This window comes from Pagrus pagrus, assembly GCF_965226575.1.
Source record: "Pagrus pagrus genome assembly, chromosome: 16".
Lineage (NCBI taxonomy): Eukaryota > Metazoa > Chordata > Actinopteri > Spariformes > Sparidae > Pagrus > Pagrus pagrus.
In genome coordinates, this window is record NC_140200.1 from 13,002,456 (window position 1) to 13,018,723 (window position 16,268).

Sequence of the window (16,268 nt, forward strand, 5' to 3'; positions counted from 1 at the left end):
TGTTTATAGATATACACACATTCGTGGTCCTACCTCAGTGACCTGGCTGTGTGTGGAGAAGAAGACCCGAGCGAAGGGATCTGAAAGGCCACTGCTGTCAGCAGCAAACAGACTGCGGGCCTGGTACATGTGAGCTCTCAGCTGGAACACCTGCTTCACTGTTGGACACACACGCACATCACATTAACTGACAATCAATCCCCTTCATTGGCAATCTTACACTGAAGTTAGAGAAAAGAGCCACAAAGTAAAAGGGATCAATAGAAGTCAAACGTCCTTCTAACGTCTGAGTGAGTTTATTTTTGTGTTCACTGCCTCTAGCTGATCTGAGAGTGGAAACTTAATGCTAAATCAAAGCACAGTTTGATGGTAAAGAGAGAGAAAATAATGCAAAAGTAAAAAATCATGCAAAGTAACACAACTTCAAAGAAATATTGAAAGCAAACTTCTATATCCAAGAGCTGTAATGCTACAACAGCACAGGAACCTTGAATCATTTTTCATTTCTGGGTGAACTTATCCTTTAATTTTTCAGTGACCATTATGTTTCCCACTTACAGAGCTGATATATGTGTCGCAGTTTGGCATTTTGGGTGTGTACTTACTGTTATAGACGAGGCTGACGGGGGGAACAGATTGAAGGCCGGGACCTGTTTTAGCAGCTTTGATCTCTTCGAAACCATTAGGCAGACCGTTGAGGAAGTCCTTCCTTTGCTTGTTGAGGCCGAGCCACAGATACAGCTCCAGCTTAGCCTGGACTGTCCAGCCTGCAGGACCAAACCCCTTCTTACCAGGCAGCTGTGGTGAATATTCATGACAAGTTAGATTAAAAAAAGAGAAGAGATTGTTGAGAAAAACTTGGGAAAGTATGTATCCCATCCTCTCTTTGTATTAATACAGAGTGGATCATTAAGCATTATGCCGACAATGTTGCAACACGGCCCAGCCGATAAATATTAAGGAGTCACCTCATTGATTTTCTCTCCAGGCAGCCGTCACAGATTTACAAGCCTATTCACCATAATACCTGTCAATACTGTACATCTTGTTTTATGACTATTCACGGCAAAATAAATGGTTTTATCTGTTGATGAGTATAATTGGTTGAAAACATCAAAGCTTGAGAGAGGAGCAGGAAGAGATGATCGCACCTTGAGAAAGACAGCTTTGACTTTGCCGCAGTCTTTTCCCGTTTCCTCGTCCACGATGGAGTACAGAATGTCTTTGGAGGGAATCTTTGCGTAAGCGATGCGCTTGTTGTTGCTCATCATCCACACGAAAACATCTGGGATGCTGTGCTGAGGCTGGACAAAATGAATACATAGGGTTGATAAATAGGTGATCAGCACTCTCCTTCTTCCAAATTCTTTACCCAGTTTACATATTGTGAAATATGTATGAGACGCTTCAGGTGAATATGAAATTTCTTTGGGCGTTCTAGGTGTTTTCATAGTAATATTAGGTAAATTTTCACCCTATTCATAATTTTTTTTGTCTAAATACATATGGAATCTTAAATATATAAAAGCTGCTTTCTCAAAATTTCCCCTCAAACAGTTCTGTGTCTTTACCTCGTCAGCGAGGAACCGGAGCTTCTGCAGGAAGTTCTGCACCAGCTTCAGTTTGTCTTTGACTGTGTTTTTCTTCACTTGAGTACGGATCTGCTTGGCCTGCTGGCCCATGCTGTCCTGCATGACGAGAGATGATAGATGATGATGAAGCACACAAACAGAGAGAACATCACATCATAGCTGGGAGTCTATTTGTATTCAATTTTACCATCTGCTTGTGGATTTTCTCTCTGAATATGAAAAATGTTTTAGCTCCAGGAGACTGTGATTACCGACACTGTCACTACTTGCATGTTTCTAATTGTCCCTTAACAATGATGACATTTCACACCATAAATCAACTTTTTCTTTTAAAGTTACATTCTCCTGCAATATCTTTGTTTCCCATTGCCCTCACACACAGTGATAAAGTGCAGCTACAGGCAAGTCTGTGCATTAAGCGCCGCTCATCCATTTGCCTGATCAAACACCGGACCATATTATAGCCTTTATTCACCGCTCCTACGAAAAAACATCTTGAATTCTTTTTGCATTTCCTCTTGAAATGAATCCAATGCAAATTAAATACAAACATGCACCAGAGGGAATATGAAACATTTCTAAGAATGAGATATTTCAAATGTATGTATGCAAATGTATTGCAAGGAGTTATTCGAGGGAGTGAAAATGACTTGAAATTAATTTCCTCAAGTAGCCTTTTCAGGAACTCCACACCATTGTCTCTCTAAGGCACCAAATTGATGCCATTAATCACAGCTTCATCTTTCCCTCTATCACTCACGCTGCTTCCTTCCTTCTATATGTGAGAAACATAAATCATCTCCATACCATCTCTCTCATGCAAGACTTGAGCCGCTCCCGATCCAGTTTGGTTCGGCCTGCCTGGTTCACGTCCTTGTTTGCCAGAGTCACAAACCGGCTGGAAATAAATCAAATGAAATATTTTAGATTATTCTTCTGTGATCATATGCACGCTAGCAATGAACAATCGTTTCTACAAAATGACTAAAAGAACATAAAAAGAAATAAAGATCAATAAAGACATTGCTGGTTTTATGAGTGAATCTCAGAGATGGTTGAGAGTAGATGAAGATGGAAGCTGTAGTCTTTATTGTTCATGTTTGAGGAGTTTAAAACAGCATTATAATCTTAGACCACAAAGCGGTTTTTCAGCTTTCAGCATCTGGAGAAACCCTGCGTAACTTTACTAGCCACAATGCCTGTTTTAATATGACAGCATGACAAATGATTATTTTTATGCAGCTTGCCTGCAGCCGACGCTCAGCTCCTCCAGCACTCCCCTGAGTCTGCGCTCTGGAAAGGCCTTCTCTGTCTTAATGATCTCCTGAACATCATTCAAACCCTCTTCCTTTCGGGACACAGAAAATACAAGGTTAGTGCTCGTATGTTTATGTCCAAAACAAGTTTTGCAAATGCCAAATTCCCCTTATCTATATACTGTATTAAGAGTACTATCTAAACAATGGGAGATGCACCATGCACAGCAGTGCTTCTCTTCTGGGTGAAGCCAATACAGGTCAAATCACAGTAGATCAGAATCAATATTCCAGCTCACACCAGAAAACGACTGACAATATTTTATTAACAGTTACATTAAAAACAAGAGGGGGTACTAGAGTACTATCTACTATGTTCAGTAGTTGAAAATGTATCTTTTTTATCATTTCTATCTCTTATATGTGATGTATTTTTTTTTTACTGGGTGGTTTGTTTATTATAATTGATTATTTTCCTTTAATTTTAGCCATTCTACTAGAATGCAATATTGCAAAAACTATTGGATGGATAGCCATGACATTTTGTACAGACATTCGTGTTCCCAAGAGGATTAATTTTAATGACTTTGATGATCCACTAACATTTCCTCTAGCACCACCATGAGGTTGACCTTTATGCTTATGAGTGAAATGTCTCTATGGTTATCAGACGGATTGCGTCAGATTTAGTACAGACCATCATGTTCCCCAGAGGATGAACTTTGCTGATCCTCCAACTCTCCTTTTAGCGTCGTTATCAAGTCAATCGTTTCCCCAATACTTTGGTTTTTTACTTCAGTGGATACCAACAAAAGTGGCATCAACCCCAGCTGCAGATTGTGTTTAAAGCTAATGGTCTAATGACGGCACGCTAACATGCTAAACAAAGATGTTAAACACTCCACTTCCTGAACATACACATTGTCATTGTGAGCGTGTTCAGCTGAGTACAGCCTCTCAGAGCTGCTTGCATGGCTGTAGACGCTTACAAAAAATCTGAGTCAAGCCAAGTGAGCCGACTTTTGCTCATTGGGAAGAAAGGTGCATACTGACCAGTTTGTCTGCAATCTTGTCCATCATGTTGGAGTTGTAAAGTCGTCTTCTCTGGTCCTGCCACCAGCTTTTGATGTACACACATGGCTTCTTTTCAAAGTAGGGAAGGTGGAAGTAATTCCTGTGAAGTATAAAGAAATAACTTCACAGTCTTACAAACCTTAATTATTACATAATAAACTACAGTTTAGTTTATAACATACATGCATAGAACATTTTGCAACCACGCTCTTAGTACAGCTACAACAGTCTGCTCCTGGCTGACATTCACTGTACTATCTGTGATAATTGTCAGGCAGCCAGTTCAAAAGAGCTGAAACTAGATGAGCAATATATCAGAAATTGCTTTCTCATAACCCTTGACCTTGCTCCTGTGACCCCTGACCTGTCTGTGATGACGGGCTTCATTGGAGGAGTGCAGGAGACGGACACCAGGTCGCTTTCCTCGTCCGCCTCGTCCTCGCTGGAGTTCTGGATGAGCTCGCTCTCGTCTTCTTCATTCTCCCCATCTTTCTTTTTCTTCTTCGCTGATGAAGGCTTGCTTACACCATCTATCTGGTTGCCATAATTACCTTATGGAGGATGGAACGTAGATGTTGATCTTTTTTTGTACACTGTCACATTTCTACGTTGTATTGTACATTTTGTGGAGTGCAGGTCAATGTTAACAAGATGAAGAAATGGTTTATTTACCTATTGTGATTTCAAAACTTATCGTTTTGTCCCCGATCTTCCTGTCGATCATAGTGGCCTCCAGGAAGGAACCAAAGAGGAAGAACTCGTCTATTTTCCCAGTGGCACTCTGATGCAGGAAGGAGAAGACCAATAAAGTGAATAACAGTGGAATCTTTTATTGGACTCAAGTGTGTTCGTTTTATTGTTGAGTCTGTGGAGAAATAACTGCAGGTGCTCTTTTTCTGTAATTCACTACACAAATAAAACCTACCTGAGTTACTTTATTTATGCATTACATTTGTCAGTGCAATTCTCCCATATTTAATGCCCTTTGATGCTTTAATTCATTTATGTGGTTGTTATCAAAATATTAAATATTAATCCGTACTCATTATTAATTTAAAAGGTATTATTTGCAGCAGTTCATTGCAATGCCCCCAGGATAGTAACCACATATTGGACCATATTGGCCTAAAGCTATTACAAATGGATGCCAAACTAAATGTTATTAGAGGAAATATATAAATATAATAAAATACAACTTATTGTCCCTGTATGCCTAAATATGCAGCATCTCCATTGTCAATAGCTAACATGACCGACATGTCCATATAGCTTGTGTCAAATTGTCATAGTTTAAGGATATACAGTGAGTATGATGGTAGTTCAAATAAACTGTATATTAAAGGGTAACTCCATCAATTTTACACATTAAAATGTGTTTACACGCCTTGGTAAGTGCTACTGCAAGTAGTTTAAACCCTTCTGTGGCTCCAGAGGAAGTTGCATGTAATCTGATAAATTGCCTCCAGTGATGTCACTCAGTGGCTAAATTGCATTGTGGGTAATGTAGGCTCCAGGTTTTGAAAAGCAGCTGATTAATCCTATAAAACTCGAACCAGCAGAACTGGTTCAGCAGAACCAGAGATATCACCTTTTTTATTCCACATGTTCTTCTTCTTTTACGAAACTTGCCGCCACATGTGCACCAGTATTCCCCAAGACCTTCAGCAACACTTTAATGTGTAAAAATAGTGGAGTTACCCTTTAAACCCACCTGAAAGTGGCCCAGAAATGAAAACACACTACTGAGTTGCAGTTCATGTTCTGATGTCATAATTAAAGGCACCCCAAATCTAAATTACGGGATCGATGAGAAGTCTCCTCCAGAGGAAGACGGAAAATCATATCACTGAGCAACTTTTTAATCAAGGAGGGGAGGTAGATTTCCAACCTCTCAAAATAACCTGTTTGATTTATATCCCCACAAACTAAACTATAAGTATTTCCTCCCAAACTTTTCCAACTCTACGGCAACCACAGATAATGTGTTGGATATAGCTATAATCGATGGGAAGATTTTACTTACTAGTCTGGTCTGAAAGAATGATGAAGCATGACCTTAAACCGAACAAGCTAAAGTCTAGCATCAGAGGAAAGGTCTTCAATCATGGAATTGATTCCTGGCCCAAATCGGGATAATCTCTCCAAGAACTTCACCAAGTTTGACTATGATATATGGACCGCAGCCCGCTTTCAACACAAAAAACTTTTTTCTGTTACACCTCCAGTCGGCTATTGCTATCTTTTCCTATTCTCAGCATCTCTCAGCAGAGTAGAGATTGAAGAGCCAATTAACAACCCTTCTGTGATTAGTATTAGTATCTGTCTTCCTTTTTAAAGCAAAGCGCCTGACAACTGGCACAGACTCACGCTGGCAGTGACTGAGGTTCCCAGGGGACTCATTTACACCATAACTGCCAAGAGGCTGAATAGCTGGCAAGCTTGCCCCGAAGCAAAGCATCTAATGTTTCTGATTTCCCTGATGGACACTTAACTCCACATGTGCCAATACAAAGGTGGATTGTAGCTTTAGAGTGTTTATTGTAGGGTCAGGAGGTCAGGAGAGGTCAAACAGCCTGTTGTTCTTTACTGTTTTGTCAAATCATTGTCTGATCCTGTAGGTCGGGTCTTCTTACCTCTGAGATGTTGGAGACACCCTCCACCTGCACCTCAGTGGAGCTGATGATCTCAGGTGCAGTGGTGTCCAGGATCTCCACAGCGATGGACAGCAGGAGACGCGCTCTGAAGGACACGCCCTCTCCGAGACCCTCGTTCAGGTCCTGGTGCTCGTCCATCAGAGTGTACTGACGGGTGGAACCGTACATGTTAGCCCAAGCTGGACCCATGGTGGGCAGGAACCCTGTGAAACATTGACATTTCTATTGCTATAAGGTCTTTAAACGTATCCAGTGCTTCAAATCTTCCCCTGATCAACAACAATGACAACCTCAGTGCTACAGAAAGGTCAGTTTCTCATTCCTTATTGGGGTTTAGAGTTAATATCTCAATCCAGACCATGTAAAAATGGTCCCCAAATGTTACTGAACTTTACATTTTAGTTTTAAAAAAAGTTTGACTATCTTTGATTATTATTTTAAGCTCAGCGCTCTACTGTTGTTCCACTTAATTTTGTAGAAATTACTTGGAAATGAAAGTGTGGACTGTTTTCTTTCAATTATATGTTTATCATTTTTGAGCTTCTGTAAGGTTGTGTTCAGTCATGCTCACCAATTGTTCCTCCATCCACTGCTGATAATGTGACAGTACACACTTGTGAAATTTTCATTAGATGGACTTTGTACTTTGGTTTAATATATGCTAATGTATGTATTGATTGCAAGTCAATCTGAATGTCATCCACAAAATTTATACAGCCGTTAGCGAAGGGTCGGGTGGGTCATGTGGTTTGATTAATCTGCTGCAGCAAAGCTAATTACTACATACTGTAAAATATTAACTAGTTAAGACAAACTAATTAATGTACCTGACAGCTAATCAATGCCAATAAAACAAACTTTGTGTGTGTGTGTGTTCTGATCTACCTTTATCACCATCGTTTGATATCTTGCGTAGGTCAACAAAGTGTGTTCCTATGGCAACGTCGTTGACCTTATCCGAGTCTCGTATCTGGACCTTCATGCGTTTGCAGAGCGGAGGGAACAGCTCAGTGAAGACGATCTGCTCGTTCCAGATTGGTTCATAACTGCTCTTCTGGACTGACGTCTTCCCCTAGAGACACATGAGGAGTCAAATTTAGGTCACTTAAATTTGCAATAGACAACTTTTTTGCTTTAACTTATCATTCTGGAGTAAATAATGATTGCACAGTGTAATTGCTGGAGAAAGATGACACCATCCACGGACAGATTGGTTACCTATAAACCTAACTTTCACTGTGCTGTTCGGCCTGTCACTGCGCTTCTATTACTACTAGAAAGATTAAGGTCGAGTTACGGCACAAAGGAAGCATGTCACGTCAGCAACCAAAACAGGAAGAGGCTTCGTTTTCCCTGGTCACTATCCATAGGTTACAGTGGAAGAACTGGAAAACTGTGGAAACTCTACAATGCAAAAGAAAAAGAAGGCAAAGAAGGTGAAGGTAAGGTGAAACAAGAGTGAACAGATGTGAATTTACTCGAAAGAGAGTGCCGGTGTTAAAAGTCAAAGTCTGTTCCCTCGTTTGTATGTTTCCCCTTGCCACCAGACTTCTTTCTACTAGAACAGTAAGTAACAAAACCTGCCTGCTTATTACTACAACTGGGTGTTTTACTCTGCCTTTTCATAGCACTGAGATCAGGTTTTTTTAAGGTTCATTTATGATCAACGTTAGATACGTGTACGGACAAGGACGGAGCCTTCTGGCCATGCTCTGTGTTAATTTTGTCCGTATTTCTGCACATTTTCTGAAAGCTTACAGACACGAACCAACGGAGTAGTATATTCGGTAGTCGTGGGGTGCAGTGTAGCAGTGTAGTCAATAGTTTAAATGCGACACGACCAGAGGACAAGAGGAAGAAGTCTTAAAAATGGCAGAACTTTTCAAGGAGAGGTTATCAGTTGGTGAGAAGTTTTAAACATCCATGTCACTTTGCCTGGGCACAGTCAAAGTCAGTCCCAAAACAATACTTACATGCCAATATGCTAATCAAATACAGTTTTTGTTAATGTAATTGTGTCTTGTACTCATAGTAGCATCGGTTTCTATGTAGGAGATGGTAGATAAAATCTGCAGTCCTTATTTTGTTTTCAGTGGATCATCAAATAGTATTACACATACACAGTAAAAGTTCAGCAAAAAGTTCATATGAAACTTCAGCAGCATAAGTTAGATAAATCAAGTGGATATCTTTCGAGGAGGCAGTCTTTTAAGTACTAAATGTCCTCTTTGTGTAACTGTCTCTCTTTCTGTACCTCACATTAGCTTCAGCTGAACTTTAGGCCAGCAGTAACAAAGAATAAGAGATTGCATAATGTGGAGGGAGCCACTTTCTGCCTAGCAAACTGCACTCAAACTTGTTCAGTTTTGCAGAGACTGTTCATTACCCTCCATCAAAATCACTGAAATCACTTTGGGAAGGGGACCCTTTACAACCAGTACGGACAGGAGGTGCACTACAGCAACCAATAACCCTTTTAATGCACATACGGGGATGTAAGTGTTATATTATAGGAGACATATTATGCTTTTTGTTTTTTTCCTTTCCTTCACTGTGTTGTATAGGTTCTTGTACATGTAAAAGATCTTGAAAGTTAAAAAGGTCAAAATCCGCACCAACAGAAGCTCCTCTCTCCCACAGAAAACACTGCTCCTGAAACACATCATCAGTCTGCACACATCTTTGTCACAATGTATGTGACAAAGTTATTGATCTAAACAGCCTGAAGGGCGTATTGGGGTCAAGATCACAGAAGTAGTTGTGGCCTTCTCTACACTTGTTGCTTGAAGTCTGCTCCTCAGACTTCTGAATCACCATCTCATAGCAAACATAGTACTTAAGCCTCAACAAGAGAGTTTTATTAAATGTACAAAACTTTTTTCTCTCTTTTTGTCTATCTTCTCTTGGATTTTAGGGTATTTATGCATGGGACTTATAGTGTTTACATGGTTATTGGATCTGTGAAACAATTCGCTTGCTGATTAATATCTATAAACAAATAATTTAACAAATATAAAACTTTGAGTCCTTAATAGCCATGGCATGTTGCTCCTCTTTAATAATATATATAATTATTGGTTAAGCCTTTAAAACCCGCACTACAGATGTTTGCGTTTGTATATATCATAAAAGCAACAGTGCATTTTAAGGGCACAGTAATAACTCCTTGGGGAGTATTAGCAGTCGAAAAGAATGAGCGATGGCAGGATGTGGAGGGAGTTACTTTCTGCCCGGCGAACTGCACTTGAACGTAGGGGTCGACCAGGTCTCTGTTCTCTCCTATAAAGGCTTTCTTCACATTAGCCATGATGCTGGTGTTCATTTTAGGAAGTCCCTCGGCTCGGTAGATCTTCACATAGAACCGAGCCCACTGCCTCTCTGCTGGGATGCCCTCTGGGAGCAGGAGGTTCCTGGCAATAAGAAGCAGCACAAAACTCATTCAGAGACAAGATTGTGGAGTTATTGATTAGAAAAGCACAGCTGGAGGAAAAGCTCTCGGAAGATACTGGGTGAGTATCTTTGTGGAAGGTTTTGAGAATGTCTAGTCATCCTTGCAACTAAAACACCTGGTACAAAATATGCATCATTACCAAAGTCATCAAATATTTTAATACTTTACACCTACGTATGAGAGATTGTGAATCTGTAACAGCTCAAACACATTTGTTCATTCAACAGTTCATTACCCCTCTATGTCGTCTTCATCTGTCTCGTTAGCCTTGTGCGGGGTCTTGATGTTGTCGCCCTTCCCGACCACAGCGATGTCGCACTTTATATATCCTTTACAGCCCGCTGTTATGTCATCAGGATCAGACAGGATGGCCCACTTGTGATAAAACTGATGCTCTGGGATAGATGTCAAACAATTAGAACTATGCAGGTAGGTTTTGACAAGTTATCGAATGAATATCGGAGCTACAGTTGTAGTTTACCAGGCTGAGAATAAACAGTGCCAACATCCATCTTGAACGTTCCCACCAAGGTCCCACTCCGTAGAAGATTTTTAGAGTGAATAACCTACACAGACAGAGTTGGGAATGAAATATTAAACTAAAAACTCGACCGAATAGGAAACGGCTATGAATAATTAAATGTGTGAGTGCTATGGGGAAACAGATGGCTATGGACTTTATGTTTATCAAGGGGCTGCATATGTCTGGCACTATTTTACATTAAACATAGGCAGTTACTCTGCCCCCCTTATTCTGTTACTCAATGCAATATCAGCTATATCCTTTATAGTCTTTACACTCTGTCCCCTATTCTCTGCACCGTAAAATATTAAGGAGTTGTATTAGCTTCAGGACATTCAGCTCTCATACTTTTACGCAGCAAATTTCTTTCAAATCTAACCTTAGTGTACCTCGCTGTGTACTCTGAGGTGTGGATAACTTACTGAGAGCTTGATGATCTTGTCAAACATGACATGAGGAGGGACGTGGAAGTCAAAGACGAAATACTGCAGAGAGAAGAGAAAAAGGTCGGCCCATTAAAATGTATTCAAATCTATTTAAAATGGATAAGACATTCTACTTTTAGATTTGCTCTGGGAGTAAAAAATGCCACGGTGATTGTTATTAAATAACTTTGAAGTTCAGAAGATGTCAGTGCAGCGTTCAACTGAGGAACTGAGGGAATGAACAGTAAAGCAATACTTTCAGTTCTGTAGAGAAAAAAGATGAGTGGGCTTGAAAAGAAATGGCTGATTTAAAGTTTGACATTAAAGCTCCGCCATGCCTTTGCTGCATGACACGCCAGGTTCCTCTGTATTAGTAATGCTGTATACTGCAGCGTATGTGCAACTCTAGTATAGGCAGGGGCTAGTCAGGGTGGACGGACACCACAAGGGCTCAGACTTCTCTAATGAGACCCTCCCATGTATCCCCCCTGAGCTGCCAGAGGTCAGTCACTGTTGGGGGTGCTGAGAGTTCAGTCTATATAATGTCACAGTAAATGATGCACGAGATTCATGTTATTTGTATTAACTTGAATGGCCAGGTTAACTTATATCTACTACTCATTAACAGCGTTTTGTGCTACAGCAGATGGCAAACTTGAACAACAACATATTTTAGGTCAAAGCAGCCACAGCATCTGCAGTCAACAACAGCAAGGAAATGAAGAAGAGAAATTCCCCAGACTTCATTATAAAATGGGCCTTTTTGTAAATTCGGCAAATGTTTTACATTAAGTTCTTTCTTTCTTTGTGTAGAAAACATCGTGTCCGTTCGTCCCAGTGATGTATTTATTTATTTGCATATAGAGTGGAGAATTATATCTGCTCCCAAGTGGTCACTCGAGATGAATGTCGAGACGCCTAATGCCAGGCGTGAACTACCGAGCTGTCCCCTTGAGAACTGATCACCAAAGATTCATGTTAATGATAGTAATTTGTTTATAATAATGCAGCGTGGTGAGGATACAGATGTTTTATAGCGGAGAAGAGCATATGCTGTAAATCGCGGATCTGAAAAAGCACTGAATTTTAGAGCAAGTTAAAGCAACATTATGTAACTTTTTTTTAACCTTAAAATAGCAACTTTAAAATCATGTTGATGGTACAGTGTTCCTATCACTGGTTTCTGCACTATGTAACTCCAGTAGGATCACTGCGTTGCATACACGTTTACTCTAAGAACTGTGAAGTCATCCGAAACAGCACCGACTCTGAACAAACTGGAGGCTCTGCACACGAGGAGAGAGGGAGAGTTTGTCTGTCCACGGGGGATTTTCAGACAAACAGGAAGAATCGATAGCAGACAAACTGTCGCTTCCACTCCCTGCAGGACACAACCCAGAGGCTGAGCATAGCGTGACCCTCATCACCACCAGCAACACTCCCTACTGTTCAGGAACAAGAACTCTCTAGTTCGGAGTTTTATGTTTTATTTCAATGCCAATAAATCATTACCACATTGGACCATCAAAGAGAACACAGCAAGCCTCTACTTTGAATTTTACTTTCTGCATCCTCACAGAAATCGTTGTGGTTGCAGGAGAACACAACTGCTTTCACCCAAAAGTCAGTGATGCATTTTTAAATATTAATTACAGCTGCATTAAGTCACCACTTAACTTACAAAATAAAGTAGTAGCCTATTTTACAGACTCTAATAAACCTTTCAGATACTGAGGATAACTTTTCTTCCGGCATATACACTTTATGTACAGTACAATGAATTTAATGCACCTTGACATTGTGATTTTACCACTACAGTTGAGCCAAATCCAATCTGAGTCTCATTCTGCTTCAACAACAAATCTCAGTCGGGCCTCAGTGTTGGCTGTAATGTGATTTAAGGCAGTTTATGTCCACTTATGACCAGAATACTGCATAGGTTAGAAAATGAGATCAGCCTTTGAAATACAATTGTTTTTATAGGTGAAGCAATAAATGAACACAGGAGAGACAAAGTAAAGCTGACATCTAGTAAAGAGAAAGTTAATTTATATATAAAAAGTGTTCATTGCCTTCATGGAGGATTACTTTTTAAAGCTTCAGTGGTCTCACCTCGTTGTAGTACGGGCAGTTGGTGGACTCCTTCATAGACGTGTACTTCTTGTCATCTCCAATCTCCACACACACCACGGGGTCCATGTTGAGGCCTATCAGCTGCCGGGCCTCGACCACTGTGATGCTGATCTGATGGGAGACATCAGCACATCAGATACTGTATTAAAGCTAAAACTACCTGACCTCCCTCCAACAGTGAATTCAGCTGCAGTAATGCCATTATCATAAATCATGCAACTATGCAGTAATTACCCTGAGGACAGTCCAAAGGCAACACACACTAATCGATCTTTCGCAAACTCTAATGATCCTGATTACCAGCCAGTGAGAACTTTTGCCAGATACTTTTTAGTCTGGGATTTTACTCAGACATCTTCCCAGGCTAAATAAAGTAGCATCTGTTAGACAACTAGATTCAAGCTAAAAGTTTCTTTATCCAAGTAATATCCCTCTGGTTTAATTAGTAGTTGGGTAATGAAGGGAAACACGGAAAAACAGTCTGCTGCCTACGATTACACCAGGATTTCAGTCTGTTGTTTAACTGTATTCATGTGTTTAAATAAAATAGGTCATTAAAGTAGGCCATGGGCTATCATTGGAGGACAATTACACTGTGTCCACAATTATTTTCTTGTTTTCTTTTATGTTGTGGTGAATACTGTAAATTAAGTGTGGTAGTCACAGCAAGGACACAGCTATGATTTTAAATAAGACAAAGACGCAGATTTGCGTACCCTGTAAAACTGTAAATTGTCACTATTTTACATGTTGGTTTATGTGCATATTAACAAACAACATATAATGTGTTAATTAGTGAACTTTAAAGGTGCTGGTAGGCAGATTTGGTTACCTTTGGACAGAGCGAGGCTAACTTTTCCCCTGTTTTCAGTCTTTCCAATAAGCTAAGCTAAGCTAAGATAACTGGCTGCAGGCTTCAGCCTCAGAAAGCTATAAGAGTGGTATTAATTTTCTCATCTAACTCTTGGTGCAAAAGTAAAAAGTGTTTCAGAAAAGCTAAGTATGGAGTTGGAGCCAGGTGGTATTAGCTTGTTTTAGCATTAAAGCTGGATGGTAAGCTAGTTCGTCTCCCTTCAAAGTTTTGTCTACCATCGCCTCTAAGCTTACTAAATAATACACTGTATCCCGTTGTATATCAATGTAAAAATGATGTCTCTGCTGTTCACACAGAAACAGTTAGAGTGTTTTTAATTAACAAACGAGACAAGATACAAAATGTTAAATAGTGAGCTTTAGCGGTGCCGGTAGGCAGACTCTTACTTTGAAAAGAGCCAAGCTAGCTGTTTCAGCCTGCTCCCAGCCTTTATGATAAGCTAAGCTAATCAGCTCCAAGCTCCAGCTCCATAAAATATTTGAGTGAGATCAATCTTCCCCTCAGCGACAAAGTATATTTCATAAATTGACAAACCTACATCAATGAACCGTCACACTCTTGTATGTAAATGCAGGTAGAAATGTGTCTAAGTGTTTAATATGCACTTGCACATAAGAACACCTAGACACACACACGCACACAAACACACACCTGATAATCCACTGGTCGTCCAGAGCTCGGCTCCATCTTGATATCTGGCTTCGACCTGAAGGAATTCAACACAATCAGTGATTTTTTGTCAGCAGATTGAAAGAGTACATTTATTCTCCTGCACGAACTCGATTATAAGTTTGAATCTCAAATTGTGAATGCTCTCATTTTCTTTTCACTCCAAGGTTGAATACGTTGCAGAAATATAAACTAATGAATGATACCAGCTTCGATTAATCCTGCAGCATCAGCAGTTTGAGATGTTCAGAACTGACTGAGGCCATTCAGGTTGTGCGTTTTAACCTACTGTGTGCTGACTTGCATATTGGAGTGTATTTCTCCGTTATGCTGTCTCAGTGAATAGACAAATATAAGACCTCTTATTAGAGACGTTGGTGGTGACGGCTGTGACAGACGCCAGAGAGATGGTGTCGGGGTCCAGCGATCCAGCAAGACGCATTGCCTTCCTGTCCAGGTCCTCCATGTCCAGGATCGCCGGCTCATCTGAACAATTGAAATTAAGTAATCAACAGTAAAACTGGATATTTTTTAGGATGATCCCAGCACATTTTTATATTCAATATATATTAATTCCATAACTTAAAAGCCTTAACATGAACAATAATTCAGTTGTTCCCAACCAGATCTGCATTCCTTGAAGTGTGACAAAAGTTTTATACTTTTTTTGTATACAGATAGCACAGTTGAACAATTCTAACAAAATGTTTTTAAAAAATCCAAAGCAATCAAACATCCAGTGTGTAGGATTAGTGGCATCTAGTGGTGTGGTTACGATTGCAACCAAATGAACCAAAGGTGAAAGGGACCTTGTTCAGTGGCCCTAAGCTTCAAAACTATGACACCTTACCAACCCCTCTAGCGTCAGTTTTTGCATGTGAAGAGCTACTGTATGCAGTCAAGTTAGCGACAATATGCAACATACATCGTTCGGTTAGACTTTCAAAATAAAAGCTCTGCAGTCAAGTTAGCAATAATAATAAAAACGGCGGGTAACCCTTTCAAAATAAGTATACTTGGGTTAGGGTTATTGAAGGCTAGGGTTTGGGTTACATATGCAAACTTAATTAGGTAACATAAATTCAAAACATATCCCTCTTTGTTCTTGGTCACAAATGGGACGCAAACCCCATTCTCTAGAGGGAAACTCCAGTGGATGACCCATCCAACAACCCCAACCACCTCCTGACTTGAACTATTGCGACTGCACTTCAAGAAGTGAGGCTCGGGGCCTAACTACAGTGTCAAACTCAGCACAGGGCCACCGACCAGGCTGCTGTATTTGACATATCTGGAGTGAGAAGGGGCTGGAAAGGCCCTCTCTAGAGAGTGTTTAGATTAGTGTCCGTTCTGGGCTAGTACAGAAAGAGGAAGAGGAACTGCTCCTTCTGTAGATATAAAAGGCTCATTCTAAGGTAAAGGAAACACAACAATTCTTTGTTGGAGATGATTTTACCCTAATTAAAACATAATCATGGATAGTACAATCCATTTCTGCCCCTAAATCTCAGAGGATCCTACACACTTGAACTTTAAAAGCTTTGATGTTTAAAAGAATAAATTATCAGTAACAACTTGATGAATGGGTTTCAACTTGAATTTTCCTCCAACTACCAA

The 16,268-nt window shown here is 40.2% G+C and overlaps 1 protein-coding gene across 12 annotated transcripts in view; it reads right to left on the reverse strand.

Annotated features, from left to right (window-relative positions):
• otofa (otoferlin a) overlaps nt 1-16,268 on the reverse strand; it is an 88,762-nt gene that overhangs the window by 18,230 nt on the left and 54,264 nt on the right. For all 12 annotated transcript variants that reach the window (XM_084377861.1, XM_084377865.1, XM_084377855.1 and 9 more), the window contains exons 7-24: nt 15,011-15,137; nt 14,634-14,688; nt 13,088-13,219; nt 10,973-11,035; nt 10,509-10,593; nt 10,263-10,422; nt 9,800-9,986; nt 7,462-7,648; nt 6,556-6,779; nt 4,595-4,703; nt 4,287-4,473; nt 3,902-4,022; nt 2,840-2,940; nt 2,400-2,490; nt 1,572-1,688; nt 1,152-1,304; nt 606-798; nt 34-158 (exon numbers count right to left, since the gene is read on the reverse strand). In XM_084377861.1, the coding sequence (XP_084233987.1) occupies nt 34-158; nt 606-798; nt 1,152-1,304; nt 1,572-1,688; nt 2,400-2,490; nt 2,840-2,940; nt 3,902-4,022; nt 4,287-4,473; nt 4,595-4,703; nt 6,556-6,779; nt 7,462-7,648; nt 9,800-9,986; nt 10,263-10,422; nt 10,509-10,593; nt 10,973-11,035; nt 13,088-13,219; nt 14,634-14,688; nt 15,011-15,137 (2,417 nt within the window). The remainder of the gene's footprint in view (nt 1-33; nt 159-605; nt 799-1,151; nt 1,305-1,571; nt 1,689-2,399; nt 2,491-2,839; nt 2,941-3,901; nt 4,023-4,286; nt 4,474-4,594; nt 4,704-6,555; nt 6,780-7,461; nt 7,649-9,799; nt 9,987-10,262; nt 10,423-10,508; nt 10,594-10,972; nt 11,036-13,087; nt 13,220-14,633; nt 14,689-15,010; nt 15,138-16,268) is intronic.